The sequence below is a fragment of the Diaphorina citri genome, unplaced genomic scaffold (genome assembly GCF_000475195.1).
Source record: "Diaphorina citri unplaced genomic scaffold, Diaci psyllid genome assembly version 1.1 scaffold18, whole genome shotgun sequence".
Classification (NCBI taxonomy): domain Eukaryota; kingdom Metazoa; phylum Arthropoda; class Insecta; order Hemiptera; family Psyllidae; genus Diaphorina; species Diaphorina citri.
The window spans coordinates 471,058-492,549 of NW_007377456.1; the positions used below are offsets into that span (position 1 = coordinate 471,058).

Consider the following 21,492-nt stretch of genomic DNA (forward strand, 5'->3'; position numbering starts at 1 on the left):
TTCAATAGTAGGTAAATCAGTCAATTACAAGCACGTGTCCTGTTGGCTCTCGCTCTACACAGTATTTAGGTACAAGATGTACCTTTGAGAATCAGATATATTTGTAATATTTGAAAAATGTTACCTCTCTGAGAACATTAAGGAATTCTTTGGACCATAGTTTACCATCAGATAATTCCTTAAGTTTAATTTTATATGTCAAAATCAAAGAATTGAGACAAAGACAAATTTAAGCCTATTGAATGTGTTCGAAGGTGAAGATGACATCCAAGAGATTTGGACAAAATGACAACTGATTAAATAAAGCTGATTATAAGAAGCTTCGTTGACGGCTAACTTCAAAAGTCAAACTGGATTAGATCTTTAAATATGTCACGAAATGAATTGCCTGTAATACCGCTCCAAGAACGTTTGACCAAATGGTATGTCGATGAGTCATTGAAGTCTCTGAGAAACAGGCTATCAGCGTACATAAGACGTAATGTATTGAACGATAGACCGAGAATTGTAGGGTATGCTTCATATACCTCAATTAAATGTAAGAGATTCCTACACCCACTGTGGGTAAATTCCCTTAAAATTAATACATAATATATTAGACATCTAGGATCTGTTGGTACCTACTTCATGTCTTTAAACTATGAAAATGGCAAAAAATCGAAGACACACCGTATTCTTGAGGAGAACATCAATAAACTGAATTGAATGAAGTTCCAACTTACCTACTCATGTTTTAGCAATGATGGGTATTTTATTCTCAAAGAACTTCCGAACAGGCAAAGAAATGTTTCCTTATGATTCTTACCTGAAATCAAACAAAAAACATGAATAACATTAGTTTGTGGTCAAATATGGCAAAGACTTGGTCAAGTCGAAAAAACGAAACAATAGCATGATTATTGGTCTCTCATAACAGTACACAAATCACGGTTATTATCCTCGCGTAGCTCTGTGGTTTCCAAAGTACTCATAATTACATATAACAATGGAAATTATAAAGTTAAATGGCAAAGTCATGGCGGTATAGCCGGAGAACCTGGACACATAACATATTATCAGGATGGAAAAAACCTGATGGCAAAAATCATTAAAATTGGAAACGATTGGCTAGATCATCTGTGTCCTTACACTCGAGTCTGTTTCATTCCTAGGAATATGATGAGAGTTTCTTAAGCAAATATAATATCTTTTGATCAAATTAAAATCCTATGAATCATATTCCAAATTCCTTTATGAAAACTATGAACCATTACAGGAAGTAGAGATGGGAAAAGAACGTACGAACGAACTGTAGGAACTTGTTCTTTGAAAAAGTTCGTTCCTGAACGGAACTGTTCTTTCTGGACAAGTAAGCTACTTACGTTGTTTTAGCCTGTGGTGATGTATATAGGTATTTGTACTTTTCCTGATAATACATTGAGTGCCAAGACCATTAGCATGCGTCACTGCTCTAAATCTACCTACAAAATATTATAATCTTGGTAAAGAAAACTGATTGCAAAGACTGGGTACCTAATGGCATTCTAACAAGCTGGGTCCGTCCCTCCGGGAATTTTTTAGTCCGTAGTTTATTCGATCGTGATTAGAGAAAATCAGTACCTATGTACCTACCTCATTTAAGCAAACGATGGAAAACTTCATAATGGGGAGAGTTAATAGATTCAAATGACACAAAAGTATATTGAGAACAATCTCAGAAGGTATTACCTACCATGATATCCTTGGGGAAAATCAATTAACCCGATTGAAAGTTAATGGGTCAAATACATCTCATTACCTTCTTTCAGAGTGTTTGTGTACTTACTATATTTTTTATGATATCGATATCGCTTTTTTTTTTTTTTTTTCATGATTTCTAACTTTGAAAATGAATCTATTTTGGAATCAGATTTCATTGAACTCGTCATAAGCTGTTCTAAACTCCACACACAAAGCTGTATTAGGATATGCTAATACTGAGCAACATTCTGAATAGAAATTATAAACAACTTGCACTACATGGCTAAGTAGAATGATCATGTAGGTCTGCTTTCATTATCAGATCGATCTGACTGAGTTTCAATTTCAGTCTCAAGGTATGTGAGCTCGTTGATGAATCAGATCTCAGTGGAATATACCTTACAAATGATGAATTTAATTAAGTTCATCGTATCAGAACGTAAACCTTGGCTACATTGCTACTATGTATTAGAATGTTTCTCGAGGATTTAGGAATTATGATTTGAGTCAAATAAATATTGGCGCCTCGGATCAACTAAGCAAGCGTGCAAAAAACATTGATTCAGACTTGGTGAACCTCCTTATCTTCTGGTTAGTAAACAAGGTATCTTATGGTCTGAGCCTGAACTAATGCGGCCTGAGTGATGAATTTTCTCGGTCATTTTTATTCATCTCAGTTTGGATATTGCTCGTTTAATCTTTACCAATTCTGTTAAAAGAGATAATGTTTTACCTTTTGAACTTCGGCGAGGGCAACTTTCTCAAGAAATGACGTGGGATAGCTTTTAATATTAGATTCGTTGGTGGAAGTACTTGTAGGTAGTTCAATATAACATCAATAGTTGAATAGTATCAATATCATTCCCATCAGAATAATTACTTTAGAGCTGACATTGATAGTTACATTTTTCTCTACAAATGAAACACCTCTCTGCAGTTTTCTAGTTATGCAACATCACATTCTACACCATTGCATTGTATGTAGGTTAGGAAGGTATGTGGCTATTAAACTTTTTGTACATTGTCTTTCAAAACAAAGCTCATCTCGTGTCGGGTCCTAGCATCAGACACACCGATCTCGTTTTGGAGGTTTTCCCCATTCGACATGGCCATTCTACCCTGAAGCTATGATTGGTTGTGCAATCGGTTAGTAAACAAGGTATCTTATGGTCTGAGCCTGAACTAATGCGGCCTGAGTGATGAATTTTCTCGGTCATTTTTATTCATCTCAGTTTGGATATTGCTCGTTTAATCTTTACCAATTCTGTTAAAAGAGATAATGTTTTACCTTTTGAACTTCGGCGAGGGCAACTTTCACAAGAAATGACGTGGGATAGCTTTTAATATTAGATTCGTTGGTGGAAGTACTTGTAGGTAGTTCAATATAACATCAATAGTTGAATAGTATCAATATCATTCCCATCAGAATAATTACTTTAGAGCTGACATTGAGAGTTACATTTTTCTCTACAAATGAAACACCTGTCTACAGTTTTCTAGTTATGCAACATCACATTCTACACCATTGCATTGTATGTAGGTTAGGAAGGTATGTGGCTATTAAACTTTTTGTACATTGTCTTTCAAAACAAAGCTCATCTCGTGTCGGGTCCTAGCATCAGACACACCGATCTCGTTTTGGAGGTTTTCCCCATTCGACATGGCCATTCTACCCTGAAGCTATGATTGGTTGTGCAATCTCTTGACTGCTCATTAAAACTATCAATGACAGTTTCATCCTGGGAATATAACTTTCATTTAGATCTACCTGTAGTCCTATCCTATACGTATGTGCATATTGCCTGATAAGGCATGAAGGTGAAATTACAACATTGGTTTGCTCTGAGCTATAAGTTAGTATAAAATAGTTTGAATAATGAAGAACGAAGAGCTGATTATCATATGTAAGTAGTAAGTACGTAGTGTGCCTACTTTAAGTTTAGAATATCATCATCTGGCATGCGGTACTCGCGTGCAGCATATCAGATTTCCTTAGCGACATCAATATAAGGATTATATTTTTTATTATTTTTGTGTACAGAAAGATCAATTTGTGTTGGGATTGTTGGGAATAGCATCTCCGCAAGTGCAGTAGGGTTTGAGCTATATGCTTCACTAGTTCATCAAGATACTGGTGAGTGGTGATGTACTGTACAGTGAACTAAAACCAACCGAAGTACTCCTCATTTGGAGAAAACAAACTCTTAAAAAGTTTCAATGTTTTCTGGTCTGATCAATGATTTCAAATGACTTCTAACCTAGGATATTATCTTAATAGAAAAGTGGTTTCCTCATTACCTATGTACGAGTAGATTAAGTAGATAAATAGGTGCCTACATTGTACATTTAGAACTAGAATAAATGAAGTACCTAGGTACGTAATACCTACCAGTCTTAAACATTAATAATTCCTCATTAGAGCTAAACATCGAAAATTCGACTGTAAGGTCACTTGAAAATCAGTTCCAAATTAACTCTGTAAACAAGCTTATTATACGTATATCTGGATCTTTAATTTAAGTATACCCTATATTTAAGATCACTTTCACTTTCTTCGACGCAAAATAAAGCCTGTGTGTGTGTGTGTTTGTGTACTAAACTGACAGGTTCAACCATTTTTTCGTTATCAGATTTTTACAAAAAAGTAAATAATCATTATGCATGAAACTTAACGGTTGCATAATATGAGGATAAAGATAAAGTTTCGATAATGTTCAGAATTTATTCACGGACCATATTGAATATTGGAAAACCTGACTAACAATTTCGACATCTTCATGGTTGTTATAGGAATAGTGGAATTACAAAATACTGCCAGGTCAAAGGGTACTTGGCTGTCTAATATATTCTATTCTAACACAAGTCCACCCATATCTGATAGACTAACACATATCTAGTAGACATCAGAATCATTGAAAGTTACCTACTCGACACCAAAGATGAAGTTACCGCCATCGCCATAAGGATGCGTTCACAAGAAACAGTTAAGTATTTCGGTGATCTTTGCTGATGATTCCAAAAGATTGCAAGATGTTTTACTTTCACATCTAATATGAAATTGTGAAAGAAGTACAACTACCCAAATCTACCTTTACCAATCAAGAAGAATACACATTAGAACGAACGGTATAAGTATATGTAATGTAAATGTCAGATAGCATGATCAAAGGAGTATTAGAACCTTTTTGAGAATACTGATGTGTGTACTTCACAGGTAGGTATACTGCGCCTACGCCACTACAAAAACTAGGTGCCTACCTTGGTAGCTTAGATACAAACTTACAAGCCTAAAACTGCTTCACTTTCTTCGACGCAAAATAAAGCCTGTGTGTGTGTGTGTGTTTGTGTACTAAACTGACAGGTTCAGCCATTTTTTCGTTATCAGATTTTTACAAAAAAGTAAATAATCCAGCAGAAGAAACATTATGCATGAAACTGACCTAACGGTTGCATAATATGAGGATAAAGATAAAGTTTCGATAATATTCAGAATTTATTCACGGACCATATTGAATATTGGAAACAGTTAGGTTTAGGTATTTCGGTGATCTTTGCTGATGATGCCAAAAGATTGCAAGATGTTTTACTTTCACATCTAATGATCTAATATGAAATTGTGAAAGAAGTACAACTACCCAAATCTGCCTTTAAATATAATAATGAGAACATAAAAAAGTAATTAATAACAGATATCATGATATCTCAGTGGAGTTCTTTGTTTAATAACGACTGCCCTTTTATTGGTAGCAAATTGTACCTATCTACAAATTTGGAAACTGAATATATAAATACAAAATTTGATTCGAATTATATCTTTGACAGTTAGATCGCTTTTACTTGCATAATTATTCGGTGAAATGAGTACCAGGCGTTGGAGAAGTGTCAAGCCTATCGACCAGACTCAATTTCATGTGGTGTGAGTATAAAATGTCACTATCACCACACTCAACATCAAGTTGGATATTGGTTGGCATTTATAATGACACTTCATGAAATAACATTACATGGCGTTGGGATTGGGATTTTTTCATTAATGTTACGAAACCATGTCCATTCTAAGTGAAAGAAATTGTTAAAGATGACTCAACAAGAGGAGAGTCTCAATTCTGCCTTGGCAAACATAAGTTTGCTCTTAGAGATTGCGCTGAAAAAATTAACAAAGTTCTAAAAGCTTTTGTTACACTAATATTTAAGAAGATAACACAAACAACTGATCTACTTTCAATTTGAACGACACATTGTTTTGCTTGCTAGTTGCTAATACACAGAGGTCAGCCATACAGACCTACATAATATTTTGAGCCTTATGGTCTTATACTCTTATCTCTCATTCTTGAAACAATAACCTAGAATTTTGAAAAGGTGAAGCATGTACATACATTATTTTCTGAGCTAGGTTCTACTTCAAACGTCAAAACAGTTCGCACTGACTGCTTGTTTGGAGACATCAGCACTTTTTTGGTTTTTACAACCTGGGTTCTAAGTGAAGAATAAAATCTGGTTACCAGTTGAGGTATTCCAGTATTTTCTGCTGTGGTGAGCACATAAAAACTAGTCTGTGGTCACCCAGAGTGCATAACAATGTACTCATATATCACTCTTTTTGACTACTTACATTTGTTACGTCTTGTACATTTATATCCCCATTTATCATACAGATATCATGATATCTCAGTGGAGTTCTTTGTTTAATAACGACTGCCACAAGATATACAAAGATTGTCCATTGCATGCAAATTCTCTAACAGAAAACCACGTGTGGTATAAAAAATATTATAAAATTTGCGACTTGGAATCATGGATGGGTTGAAACCACTTGACCTTGGACAGGGTCATCAGCATCTTGATGCGCCAAGCCATGAAGAAAGTTGATCAGAACTAAGAATAAGAAGAAATCCATGAGTAGTGATTCAAAAATGTTCGGTATGCCGTTTTGCATTTTGTAAAGGAAGTTGCCTGGTTTTAGCTTCAAACCAGCTTCAGCTCTTTTCAAATTTACAAAGCACTCGATTAGATGAAGACCCTAGTACCTAATGAATTTGTGTTCGGTGCGATTGGCTCGGGATCCATTTTTATATCACTGTGGTCTGAAGGTTCTCAAATTAATGTGGGTCGGAATGTCGCTTGGCAATTATTCCGGAAATTCCTTTTCTAACATTGTGTTTCTAGAACCATGTCTAAAAACTTAACTCTACATCCACTGCTTATGTTGACTACAAACACTTGGAAAATTATATCATGTGTATTATATGAAATATTTCCTAACGTTCACACCCTGCCATTGAGTAAAATTAACGTAAAAGGTCTTTAGAGTTTCAAAGTTATTAGTGTATTTTCTGATACTGACAGTTCAAAGAAAACTCTACCAAGGAGAGAAAGATTTTCTGTCTGTCTCCTGATGACCTTATTCTTTTTTCTAGATATATAAATTTAATTAAATTTTTAAAACTAAATCTCGGTAATCTGTTCGCCATTTGTTTCTCTGATCTTGAAACTCGGTCACTTTCTTGAGAATATCTCACATGACTGAAGGCTGCCAGGTTTAGCTTAGAGATTGCCACTCTCCCAAACTGTGGCTAAGAGGTGTGAGGTGTTTGCAAGGGGGTCGTCCTTGGATGTGGATACCACAATGACCTGGATTACACGTTATGAGTGCACTTGTTGTACTAATCAACTGGATTACTGGACTAATGAACTAAGCCAGAACTTTAATAGGAAAAAACACATTTATCTCTTCACCTATCCTATGAATGAATGACTGAATGCATGAATGATTTTTCATCGTATCATTCTTCAAAACTCGCAAAATGCGAACGGACGAGGAGATTATAACAATTATATTCGATCTTCATAATTTTGTACATGGATTGGAATTACGTAAACTAAGAAAATTAGGTCGGCATAATCCACAAAATAAACGTAGGTACCTACTTCAGTTTCAACATCCGAAGAAGAACATTCTGGTTAATAATGTTAGCAAACGACAAAATATCCATCATGTGTCATCTGAACAACATGTCATACTTCCGGTATGTCATTCTGTCGTTCTGTTTGTAGATATTAGCATATTAGACACGATCATAATGTTAATACAAAATATCTTCACTAACAACGTGCATGGATGTATATTGACAATCGTTATAACTAAGGATAAACATTTCCTGCAATCCTGCATTATTATAGCAAGGTATCTATTACAAATTGTTACATTTTCAAAATACTTAATCAAATAGGTAAGTACACTTAAAACATGACTTGAAGTAATTTTGTACGTGAACCTCTTTCTACTAATGAAATGGTATCTACAAATTTGGAAACTGAATATATAAATACAAAATTTGATTCGAATTATATATTTGACAGTTAGATCGCTTTTACTTGCATAATTATTCGGTGAAATGAGTACCAGGCGTTGGAGAAGTGTCAAGCCTATCGACCAGACTATTTCGTCCCTATAGGTAGTTGAGGGACATAACGAGTCATAAAAGCTGTGCCTTCATAAAACAGTAACATTTTAATGTATAAGTTTATGTCCTAGCCTTCCAACCATAACGCAAGTTTATGGTAGCAGGTTCATAAATTCCAACTTGGAAAAAGATAACTGCTGATTGAAACTCAATGACACTTTATGGAAAGTCTTCGATTTTTGTGAACAAGGTTAGAATTTTCATTGCAAACAATTTTATAATCTTGGTGCTTGCTGTCACGAACTTTGCGTTAACGTGAAAGTTGAATTATGTTTCTATTTTATCTCCTAGGAAGTCAGGGCCAGGTCCTCTGTAAGTCAATGTAAGATGCGAGGGCGGTTTAAATCACACAGGGAAAAAGGCAGTGTAGATGGAATCAGCCAAGTAAACCTTTGAAGGGTAGGTATAATGAGCTCAGGTGGTAATTATAAAGCTGCCTACCTACCCAGCTCGTTAGTCAAGCTAGCATAAAACGTTATGATGGAACTGTAGATATCAGGAATAAAGTCGGAAAAATTACGATATCTATTATTTTCTAACAAGCATAACTATTTATGTCTGTTATCTTTGTTGTTATGAGCTCCAAAAATTGGGTATGGAAACCTTTAGTACCTCATTGTTCAACACCTTTGGTACTTTATTGTTCAATATTACTGCCTTTCTTATTGGTAAATTTCAATTTCGTTATGATGGAACTGTAGATATCAGGAATAAAGTCGGAAAAATTATGATATCTATTATTTTCTAACAAGCATAACTATTTATGTCTGTTATCTTTGTTGTTATGAGCTCCAAAAATTGGGTAGGACCTTTATGGAAACCTTTAGTACCTCATTGTTCAACACCTTTGGTACTTTATTGTTCAATATTACTGCCTTTCTTATTGGTAAATTTCAATTTCTTCCAGGTAAAATTCGTCACAATTCCTGCTCCTTGACTGTCTTGGCGTTGTGGCGCGCTATCATGTTCCTTAAAAACTTGATCATGTTTCACGTTACATACAAACACACAATGTATGGTGTTCCATTCATACTAGCATTGTTACTAGTCACTATTATGCTAATGGCACGGCAACCTAGATGAGAAAAACAACCTGTTGCACAATTAACTCGGGAGTCTTTTGTTGACGCTTGGGTCGGACGAGAGGCTCACGAAGAGTTAGAGGCGAGGAAAGGTATTCAAGAGCGCAAGGTTGAAGTTACCATCTTGAATTCCTGATGCTCAAAGGTTGCCAATTTGATCCTACGCTTTGCTAGGTGATATCATTCGATCGAGATGAATTCTGTTCAACTTTATTGTTCTCTAAAGACAGTGGAACTTGAAGAATCGTAAAATAATATGATGTGGAGGAAAGCAAATTGTATTCATAAGCAAATGCTCCTTGTCAGTAGGGTTCAACATGTCCCGAGATTCCATAACCTTAGTCAACCATTATCAAGATTGGGTACGATTAGAACAAAGATTTAATCAAATTAGAAGCACACTCCTTCCAAAAACTGATTGTTACCATCTTGAATTCCTGATGCTCAAAGGTTGCCAATTTGATCCTACGCTTTGCTAGGTGATATCATTCGATCGAGGTGAATTCTGTTCAACTTTATTGTTCTCTAAGGACAGTGGAACTTGAAGAATCGTAAAATAATATGATGTGGAGGAAAGCAAATTTATTCATAAGCAAATGCTCCTTGTCAGTAGGGTTCAACATGTCCCGAGATTTCATAACCTTAGTCAACCATTATCAAGATTGGGTACGATTAGAACAAAGATTTAATCAAATTAGAAGCACACTCCTTCCAAAAACTGATGAGCAAATCTAAAGGAATAGCTCCAGACAATTGACAAAATGCTCTTAATGCTCCTTGTCAGTAGGGTTCAACATGTCCCGAGATTTCATAACCTGTCAACCATTATCAAGATTGGGTACGTTATACGTTTAGAACAGAGATTAATCAAATTAGAAGCACACTCCTTCCAAAAACTGATTTCACCAAGGTGTCAAATAAAGCACACGGTGTGGATACTCTTCAAGTGAAGTATCAAGTGGGCGCCGAAACAATGCTAAGAATATTTTGGGCGTTAAGCTGAGGTTGTGGATACTCTTCAAGTGAAGTATCAAGTGGGCGCCGAAACAATGCTAAGAATATTTTGGGCGTTAAGCTGAGGTTGTGGATACTCTTCAAGTGAAGTATCAAGTGGGCGCCGAAACAATGCTAAGAATATTTTGGGCGTTAAGCTGAGGTTAGGGAAAAACAATGCGTTTTGTGAGTGTAATTGTGACTGAGAAGACAATAGCAGACTTTGGTCTGAATAAAATTATAACGAGAACATAAGAACTCAATCCTCCTCAATTCTATGAGCTTTGCCTATTGGGGAGAATTCTGTATGACTGTTTGGACAAAGGAAGAACGTGGGAGTGTTGGCGGAAGACTTAAGAAAGTCTGAGGCAAGGACCAAGTAGGGACTTTAAAGAATACTTATATGAAATACTAGGGATAGATCTGGGTCAAAATACTCCAGAAAATCCTGTTGAACAGTTACTAGAAAAGGTTGTAGGAAGCTAACTGACAGATTCGAAGAACATAAGAACTCAATCCTCCTCAATTCTATGAGCTTTGCCTATTGGGGAGAATTCTGTATAACTGTTTGGACAAAGGAAGGACGTGGGAGTGTTGGCGGAAGACTTAAGAGAGTCTGAGGTAAGGACCAAGTACTTAATGAATATGAAACACTAGGAATAGATTTGCGTCAAAATACTCCAGAAAATCCTGTTGAACAGTTACTAGAAAAGATTGTAGGAAGCTAACTGACAGATTCGACGAGAATACAGAAAAAGTATCAAGAACCCACATTGCTACAGTCTGGTATACGTTAATACGTACAAAAAAGTAATTATTATGGACCGTGGAATCAACACTCAACAGTTGATAGGTGTTATCTACTGTATACAGGGTGTCCACGATCCGCGATGAACAGGATATGATGGGTGACTTTTGTAGTTTTTCAAACATAGAAATTCAGGACGAGCATTATTATTGTTTAGATCCGATCAACTCCCAAACGGACATTCCTTTATAGATAAGTTCATTAATCTCGTACACATCTCCTCAGTAAAACTATATCTTTAAGAGGATATGTATATATTTTTTCCCCCCGTTTCTATCGGATGTATATCCACAAACCTCACTAACACTCATGGTAGGTACTTCCTCCATGTTGTGATGACCATTGGTAATTTGAATATAATATGTACTAGCAGGTGATCATGTTGTAGAAGAGTAAAGAGCAAGTCGTTCTATCATGACATTCATGACCGTGGTTCAAGATCGGCATGAGGACAATAGACAATACTCTAACTTTGTCCACTGACCAAGGGTCACACTGGTCGTCCTTGTGTCACTTCAGAGACCATCACTTGTTCCAAATGCTCTAAATCTATACCTACAAAATATAATCTTGGTAAAGAAAACTGATTGCAAAGACTGGGTACCTAATGGCATTCTAAAAATAAAACCCTCGATAGTCCTACAAGTAAGCTACTTACGTTGTTTTAGCCTGTGGTGATGTATATAGGTAAGTATTTGTACTTTTCCTGATAATACATTGAGTGCCAAGACCATTAGCATGCGTCACTGCTCTAAATCTACCTACAAAATATAATCTTGGTAAAGAAAACTGATTGCAAAGACTGGGTACCTAATGGCATTCTAAAAATAAAACTCTCGATAGTCCCAAGTACCCATTTAAGCAAACGATGGAAAACTTTATAATGGGGAGAGTTAATAGATTCAAATGACACAAAAGTATATATACTATATTGAGAACAATCTCAGAAGGTATTACCTACCATGATATCCTTGGGGAAAATCAATTAACCCGATTAACTCGATTGAAAGTTAATGGGTCAAATACATCTCATTACCTTCCTTCAGAGTGTTTATGTACTCACTATATTTTTTATGATATCGATATCGCTATTTTTTTTGCATGATTTCTAACTTTGAAAATGAATCTATTTTGGAATCAGATTTCATTGAACTCGTCATAAGCTGTTCTAAGCTCCACACACAAAGCTGTATTATGATATGCTAATACTGAGCAACATTCTGAATAGAAATTATAAACAACTTGCACTACGTGGCTAAGTAGAATGATCATGTAGGTCTGCTTTCATTATCAGATCGATCTGACTGAGTTTCAATTTCAGTCTCAAGGTATGTGAGCTCGTTGATGAATCAGATCTCAGTGGAATATACCTTACAAATGATGAATTCAATTAAGTTCATCGTATCAGAACGTAAACCTTGGCTACATTGCTACTATGTATTAGAATGTTTCTCGAGGATTTAGGAATTATGATTTGGGTCAAATAAATATTGGCGCCTCGGATCAACTAAGCAAGCGTGCAAAAAACATTGATTCAGACTTGGTGGACCTCCTTATCTTCTGGTTAGTAAACAAGGTAGGTATCTTATGGTCTGAGCCTGAACTAATGCGGCCTGAGTGATGAATTTTCTCGGTCATTTTTATTCATCTCAATTTTGATATTGCTCGTTTAATCTTTACCAATTCTGTTAAAAGAGATAATGTTTTACCTTTTGAACTTCGGCGAGGGCAACTTTCACAAGAAATGACGTGGGATAGCTTTTAATATTAGATTCGTTGGTGGAAGTACTTGTAGTTCAATATAACATCAATAGTTGAATAGTATCAATATCATTCCCATCAGAATAATTACTAAAGAGATAATGTTTTACCTTTTGAACTTCGGCGAGGGCAACTTTTTCAAGAAATGACGTGGGATAGCTTTCAATATTAGATTCGTTGGTGGAAGTACTTGTAGTTCAATATAACATCAATAGTTGAATAGTATCAATATCATTCCCATCAGAATAATTACTTTAGAGCTGACATTGAGAGTTACATTTTTCTCTACAAATGAAACACCTGTCTACAGTTTTCTAGTTATGCAACATCACATTCTACACCATTGCATTGTATGTAGGTAGGAAGGTATGTGGCTATTAAACTTTTTGTACATTGTCTTTCAAAACAAAGCTCATCTCGTGTCGGGTCCTAGTATCAGACACACCGATCTGGTTTTGGAGGTTTTCCCCATTCGACATGGCCATTCTACCCTGAAGCTATGATTGGTTGTGCAATCTCTGGACTGCTCATTAAAACTATCAATGACAGTTTCATCCTGGGAATATAACTTTCATTTAGATCTACCTGTAGTCCTATACACGTATGTGCATATTGCCTGATAAGGCATGAAGGTGAAATTACAACATTGGTTTGCTCTGAGCTATAAGTTAGTATAAAATATAAGAATGACTGCTCATTAAAACTATCAATGACAGTTTCATCCTGGGAATATAACTTTCATTTAGATCTACCTGTAGTCCTATCCTATACGTATGTGCATATTGCCTGATAAGGCATGAAGGTGAAATTACAACATTGGTTTGCTCTGAGCTATAAGTTAGTATAAAATACGTTACTAAAAGTTGAGTGAGCACCAAAGCAAAAATATTTACAATCATTGAAATTTGAAATCTGAATATTGGCCACAAGAAAACTCCGGGATTATTAACCCACTTGAAACCTGTGGAACAAAAGTGCTCAATTAAATACAGAAAAATGGCTTGGCAAGTTATTGGTTTGGACACAGATATGAAATAGGGATAAACTGAACCAACTTCATCGAACTGAATATCTTGCCGCGCTTTACATTGACATTGACTAACTTCTTGGGAGAGCTGAAAAATTTATACATGAACAACAATAAGCAATGTCTGAGAAATATAAAATACAAATAACCAAAGAATTCTGGTGTGTCAAATAAGGGCCCGTAAAGCACGGGTTGTTTCAGAGCGTCTGGCATGCTCACATGTACGTAACCGTCACATCCCGAATCCAAAGGGGTTTTACCCATCTCCAACTCTGGAGTTTCCAATAATGTGACGGAGCCTTCACTCCTGCAACTGTCGGGGACAGCATCAATATAAGAATCAAACAAGGAGAGTGCGTATACTTTCTTCTTCTGTTCCTCGTATCTCCCTTTATCATCTTATATTAGAAGATATTTTATTACATTATTATTTAAGATAATAGACCCATGTCTGGTGTTACATTTATACCTACTGCAATTGATGGTTCGACTTATCCAATAGTTACTAAGAGGTCAAAATATCTTCTCTAAAATAGGGCATAGGTATAAGGCATTTTTAAATTAATTCATTATAATCCAAATTTTCCTACATTATCCAACGTTTTTGAATGTGTGTCGGATCTCCTGAATGAAAATCTTTAAAATCTAGTTCTACTGTTACAAGATAATAGACCCATGTCTGGTGTTACATTTATACCTACTGCAATTGATGGTTCGACTTATCCAATAGTTACTAGGAGGTCAAAATATCTTCTCTAAAATAGGGCATAGGTATAAGGCATTTTTAAATTAATTCATTTTAATCCAAATTTTCCTACATTATCCAACGTTTTTGAATGTGTGTCGGATCTCCTGAATGAAAATCTTTAAAATCTAGTTCTACTGTTAGAAAGTTACCCAAAAACGCACTTGACAGAGAGACACGTTAAACCACAGAAAACAGAGGCTGTCAAGTGTGTAAAAATACTTTGGCACCTTACATCATCATCCAAAAACGCACTTGACAGAGAACACGTTAAACCACAGAAAACAGAGGCTGTCAAGTGTGTAAAAATACTTTGGCACCTTACATCATCACTTGTTTGGGTATATCGAATTTCAAATTCGGGCATTGAATTTCAAAGCCCAGTAAACTTGTACCTAAGCGACCGATGGATCTTTAACTTTTTATAAGCTTCTAATTTTATCACATCACTTCCATTGCTGATACTTTCTCAACTGGTACCAGTCTACAGACATATTGCATTACATTTGTTGCTCCAGCTTATGCAAGCAGATCAGTAATGTTAATTTACTTTGGGTATATCGAATTTCAAATTCGGGCATTGAAATTCAAAGCCCAGTAAACTTGTACTTAAGCGACCGATGATCTTTAACTTTTTATAAGCTTCTAATTTTATCACATCACTTCCATTGCTGATACTTTCTCAACTGGTACCAGTCTACAGACATATTTACATCATCACTTCGTTGGGTATATCGAATTTCAAATTCGGGCATTGAAATTCAAAGCCCAGTAAACTTGTACCTAAGCGACCGATGATCTTTAACTTTTTTATAAGCTTCTAATTTTATCACATCACTTCCATTGCTGATATACTTTCTCAACTGGTACCAGTCTACAGACATATTGCATTACATTTGTTGCTCCAGCTTATGCAAGCAGATCAGTAATGTTAATTTAATCCATTATTATTAATCAGATAATCAGGAATGTCCATACTCGATACTCGGGCAAAAAACTAAAGCCCGCTCTCTTACAAAGAATCAACAACAACAATTATACGTATATCTGGATCTTTAATTTATACCCTATATTTAAGATCACTTTCACTTTCTTCGACGCAAAATAAAGCCTGTGTGTGTGTGTTTGTGTACTAAACTGACAGGTTCAGCCATTTTTTCGTTATCAGATTTTTACAAAAAAGTAAATAATCCAGCAGAAGAAACATTATGCATGAAACTGACCTAACAGTTGCATAATATGAGGATAAAGTTTCGATAATATTCAGAATTTATTCACGGACCATATTGAATATTGGAAACAGTTAGGTATTTCGGTGATCTTTGCTGTTGATTCCAAAAGATTGCAAGATGTTTTACTTTCACATCTAATGATCTAATATGAAATTGTGAAAGAAGTACAACTACCCAAATCTGCCTTTAACAAATCAAGAAGAATACACATTAGAACGAACGGTATAAGTATGTAATGTAAATGTCAGATAGCATGATCAAAAAGGAGTATTAGAACCTTTGAGAATACTGATGTGTGTACTCCACAGGTAGGTATACTGCGCCTAGGCCACTACAAAAAGTAGGTGCCTACCTTGGTAGCTTAGATACAAACTTACAAGCCTAAAACTGCGGATTGAGGTATGTTTTTATTGCCTTTTGAGTAAATGGTTCCGTAGTACGTAAAACCTTTCCTATATCCTTTCATTATTTAGGTAGGTATTAGGTCCTGACGTAAATGCTTCCGTAATGTAGTAGGTAAATAAATTCCTACATCCTTACCATGTTTTTGAGTAAATGGTTCTGTAGTAGGTAAAAACATTCCTACATCCTTTCATTATTTAGGTAGGTATTAGGTCCTGACGTAAATGCTTCCGTAATGTAGTAGGTAAACACGGAGAGAAAAATTAGTCCTAACACTCTGTAAATGCAAACAGGAAAGAATATGACCTATTGGTAAAGAAAAACTTTACTAATTTGCGTTCACAACAATGGTGCGATGAGTTCAGGATTTTACGGAAGTAAATGAAAACAAAATGTACCTCACTATTTCAATTCAATTACCTGGAAATATGTAGGTACTTAGAATGTATGAGGATTTGGTCACAGTTGGCATACAATTTCAAGAGCAAAACAGCACACAAGTTGCACCTTTTTATGGCTTTACCTATGAGTAGGTACTTATTTATGATGAATTGATGGTGTTACTTGGAGTGAATAGAAACCATCTCTACTACAACTACCTAGTATGAACAACAACAATAAATTCACACAGCTATAGAACTCTGTGTTTTCTCTGCCGAACATTGTACGTAATACTATGGATATTATGATAATCCACTATAATTATAGAACTCTGTGTTTTCTCTGCCGAACATTGTACGTAATACTATGGATATTATGATAATCCACTTTAGGCAGGTAGGGTAAACTAATCAGGCATATAATTAAGTTATGTTTCAATTGTACAACTTCTACTTACGAGTAACGAGCTATACTTTTACTAACCATTTACCATTGCTAGTAAATCCCTATCACATAACACAGTTAAAATACGTAATAAAATGTCAAATATGTAGTTAAAAACTAGATAAAAACATGTCGTCAATGTAGCAGGTTTACTTTTACGCAATCTAGATGTAAATGCCATGCAAGAAAACTACCTGACTCAGATCAAACTATTTAGATCAAGTTAAACGTCTTGGAGAAATTTCATTAAAAGGTGTTTTGATATTAGAAAACTAGTAAAGCACAGCAAAAGTTGAGGGCTTTGTCAAAGAAGTTCCTTCTTAAAGATTTAGAGTTCAATTCACTTCACAAGTTTTATTCTAGTCACAATGTAGGTACTTGGACCAGAACTTTGTCAACCATTTTACAGTAACAACATTATTAAACCCTCTCTCTAAGAAAACAACCGAATCCTCTAGGATCAGATACTCTTTTTAGTTATACAAAATAATACAACATGTCAAACCTTTGATATAGGTGAAATATTCTTTAAATTAAATCAGAAATTTTCCGAGTTTCTTAAGCCTATTTCCCAAGCTCTCCTATGTGGAAGGACCAGTGTTGTCAGATGGCTTCAGTGAAATTATACTAGATTCGTGCTAAAATTATACTAAAATTTGAAAAATTATACTAAATCACTCAAAACGACCGCGGACCGCGAAATTCAAAAAAATCTTAGTACTTTTGGTCCATGGAAGTTAAGCAACGTCGAGCGTGGTTAGTAATTGGACGGGTGACCGTCTGGGACCTACTCTCACGACGTGATGTTGGCCTTTCCCAGAGAGAAATGTAGGCCAGAAAGTACTTGCCACTTGATATGCCACTTTGATTTTTTGACAGAAGTTAATAAGTTAATTGTTAAAGTTTAAACTTTGATCACTTTGAAGTTTGAATTTTGATCACTTTCACTTTGATGTTTTCCTTTAATTCCAGAGAAATTATAAGTGAAATCATCTAGTTTCATTTTACAGTAGACTTGAGCGGAACTTTGTTACCATAGGATTATTTTTAACCCCCGAAACTAACAAAATTCACTAGGAAAAAAAATTACAATATAGGTAATCGACTAATCGGTAATCGACTCTAGCGCTCTTGTCGGTTGCGGTGCTCTTTGATACTATCGATATTTTGGGCCCTGTTTTATAAATAAATTGATACTATCGATATTTTAGGGCCTGTTTCGTTAAAAAAAAAATAATAATAAATAAAAAAAATAAATAAAAAATCCACTGGTCGCTGCGGAAAAAAAGGTTTTTCCCTCATGATAGATTCTTACAAATTATACCAAAAATTATACTAAAAAAAATCTAAAAAAGTCTGATACTAAAAATTATACTAACAGGTTCAAATTATACTAAATTTAGTATAAATTATACTGATCTGTCAACACTGTTAGGAAGAGGAAATAGATTCAAGAGAGCCGACATGAGCTGAGAAGAATTTGAATCGGTTAACTCCGCCACAGTACCCCCACTTCTTTTCTTTTTTCTCTCTTCTCTCTCTCTCTCGTGTCCAGCGTGTGCTATGAATCTTGAAGCTATCCACTTGTAGTACATCCAGTACAAATCTGTAAGCAAATCTAGTACCATCTAGTACCTATGCACTTGAATCTCTTTACTTTGTACTTCCTCGTACATATTTCTGCAGAAGAACTTGTACTTATCGTGGAGATCTCACTGCCCCCCCCCCCTTGAATATGCATTCTACATCAGCCTAGATCAAGTGAACGCCTGACTGAACTGAACTTATATTGGGAACAGTTCCATGAAAGGAACTGAACGGTTGGAACTTATTCCCTAAAGTGAACCGATCTTTGCCACCTCTAACAGGAAGAACTGAAACGACGTGGTTTACCTATTCATCATGAGAATCTTTTAAAAGTTTCTCCCTTCCGCTATTAAAACCATCGGTCAAAATGTCAAACCAATCATCAGAACGTTTTTAATCTATTCACAATTGATTACCAATCACCCATATTCTTCAATATTTCCGTGCTCTATGATGATCATGAAACATGGAAACTTGTTGCTGGTAAAGCTGATGATGACCATAATGATAATAATGTTGCAGTCAGCAAAATACATGATCATGTTCTGCGTTCACCTGATTGGCTGGGATGTAATGAGAGCAGCATGGGTCACTAGGAAAACATAGCAAGTTCAGGATTATGAAGATTCGTGCAAAAACATGGATCAATAATAGTGGTGATGATTCTGACGCTGATGATTAAATAGAATCAAGTCCGATTACAGGTGAAGATTAGAACTTGGACTTCGGAAGTAGGCCAGTCATCTAGTGTCCGGCGTGGATTCTGTTTTGTGTACAGACGTTGATTATGTTTAGTACGGACGTTGATTATGTTTTCCTACTGGGTGACCACCGCACCGTCTAGCTAGAGGTTTAGTTAGATTGCAGAACTGTGATGAATAGCCTGGTCCTACTGGGTGACCACCGCACCGTCTAGCTAGAGGTTTAGTTAGATTGCAGAACTGTGATGAATAGCCTGGAAATATTATCATCCTTGTGTTTTTCTTTCTGGTGAATTTTGCTATTTCTCTCATACCAACGTGATGTGATTCTTCAAATGAAGTAAAAGAAGACAGTGAATTTAAAATTGACTATTTAAATGAGCTGAAAACAACTAGATCTAATACGTAAAAATCCATATCTCCTTTCTATGAGGTACGATAACAATTTCTTACAATTACGTAGATAAGGTACCTTTACACTGGGGCAACCTAACCTAGCAACAGGCAACAGCGACCTGCGGCGGATTGCTTGTTGCTGATTATGTTTAGTTCGGACGTTGATTATGTTTTCCTACTGGGTGACCACCGCACCATCAAGCTAGAGGTTTAGTTAGATTGCAGAACTGTGATGAATAGCGTGGAAATATTATCATCATTGTGTTTTTCTTTCTGGTGAATTTTGCTATTTCTCTCATACCAACGTGATGTGATTCTTCAAATGAAGTAAAAGAAGACAGTGAATTTAAAATTGACTATTTAAATGAGCTGAAAACAACTAGATCTAATACGTAAAAATCCATATCTCCTTTCTATGAGGTACGATAACAATTTCTTACAATTACGTAGATATATGTTCGTATAGTTTCATTTAAGGGAGTTCCACCCTGCATAAACACATGAGATAAAATTACCAGTACACTAGCCATAGGGACCATTACACTTGATTTACGTAAAAATCCATATCTCCTTTCTATGAGGTACGATAACAATTTCTTACAATTACGTAGATATAGTTTCATTTAAGGGAGTTCCACCCTGCATAAACACATGAGATAAAATTACCAGTACACTAGCCATAGGGACCATTACACTTGATAGTGTGTTAATAGTAAAAACTATAATGATAGACGAGAGAACTGTAGACTTTAATAAAATTACATTAGCAAGTATCCTGTTATTCAGAGCAAATACGTTTAATGTGTATTGTATGTGAATAAAGTTTGAAAATTTCATTTTATATGACGGTAGAAAATGTATTTATTGTTGTGTGGTTGAAATCAACTCTGGCTTCATTGCCACCAGTTCTAATGCCATAAAAGAGCTACATATTTGAACCAAGTGTAACGTCTAGATCTTTCATAGCATACAAAAGTTGTGATTTGCAAGCAATATAAGTTTGTTAGCAGAGTACGTAATAATAAATTTAATTGTACAAATCCAACACATAAAATGAGGTTCCAAAAAAGTGTGCAGGAACTGGGCAGACCGGGCTCTAAGATCTGAATGCTGATGCTGGTGAAAAAAATGAAAAGGGTTTTCTAAAATATACTTATTATAATGTATATGCATTTGTTTTGGCTTCAATAAAATTTTAAATAACCAAGACTCATACATGGAGCTTGAAACTATTGAAGAAGAAACATATGTTTTATAATAACCAAGAACAAATCTTTCGGATTAAATACAGAAAAACTCTCCATCTCCATAACATATCTCTTAATTTATAATAATGAAGAAATTGCCAAATAGAATGAAAATAATTATACACACATTTATCTCTAGCATTTATCTCTCGAAGAACTTGGTAATAAATCCATGTTAGGCTCCAGAGTCCAGAGTACCAGTGCTAGGCAGAATATTAGCACTCAGGGTGGTCAAGCAACTCCTCCCAGGGAGACTTAATAGCTGGAAAGTTGAAGCTATTTTGCACATGGCTGTTATTGGTTGGAATCGACAATAACTGAAGAAGTTTTTGAAGATTGCTTTCATGACAGATGGTGCAAATAATGCAAATCATCAAACGTGTCCGATGTAATCGAGTAATCTCTGAAACTGCTATTTTATTGTTCAGCACTTTTATGAAGGAATGTCAAAAAAAATCAATCCTTATTGAAATATTCACTCCTAAATACCTATTGAATTG

General features: G+C 35.4%; 1 protein-coding gene across 2 annotated transcripts in view; it reads right to left on the reverse strand.

Annotated features, from left to right (window-relative positions):
* Positions 1-618: 618 nt before the first annotated feature.
* The window catches only part of LOC113466894, a 69,001-nt gene continuing 48,127 nt past the window's right edge, over positions 619-21,492 (reverse strand). For both annotated transcript variants that reach the window (XM_026822673.1, XM_026822668.1), the window contains one exon: positions 619-805. In XM_026822673.1, the coding sequence (XP_026678474.1) occupies positions 758-805 (48 nt within the window). In that variant the 3' untranslated portion in view covers positions 619-757. The remainder of the gene's footprint in view (positions 806-21,492) is intronic.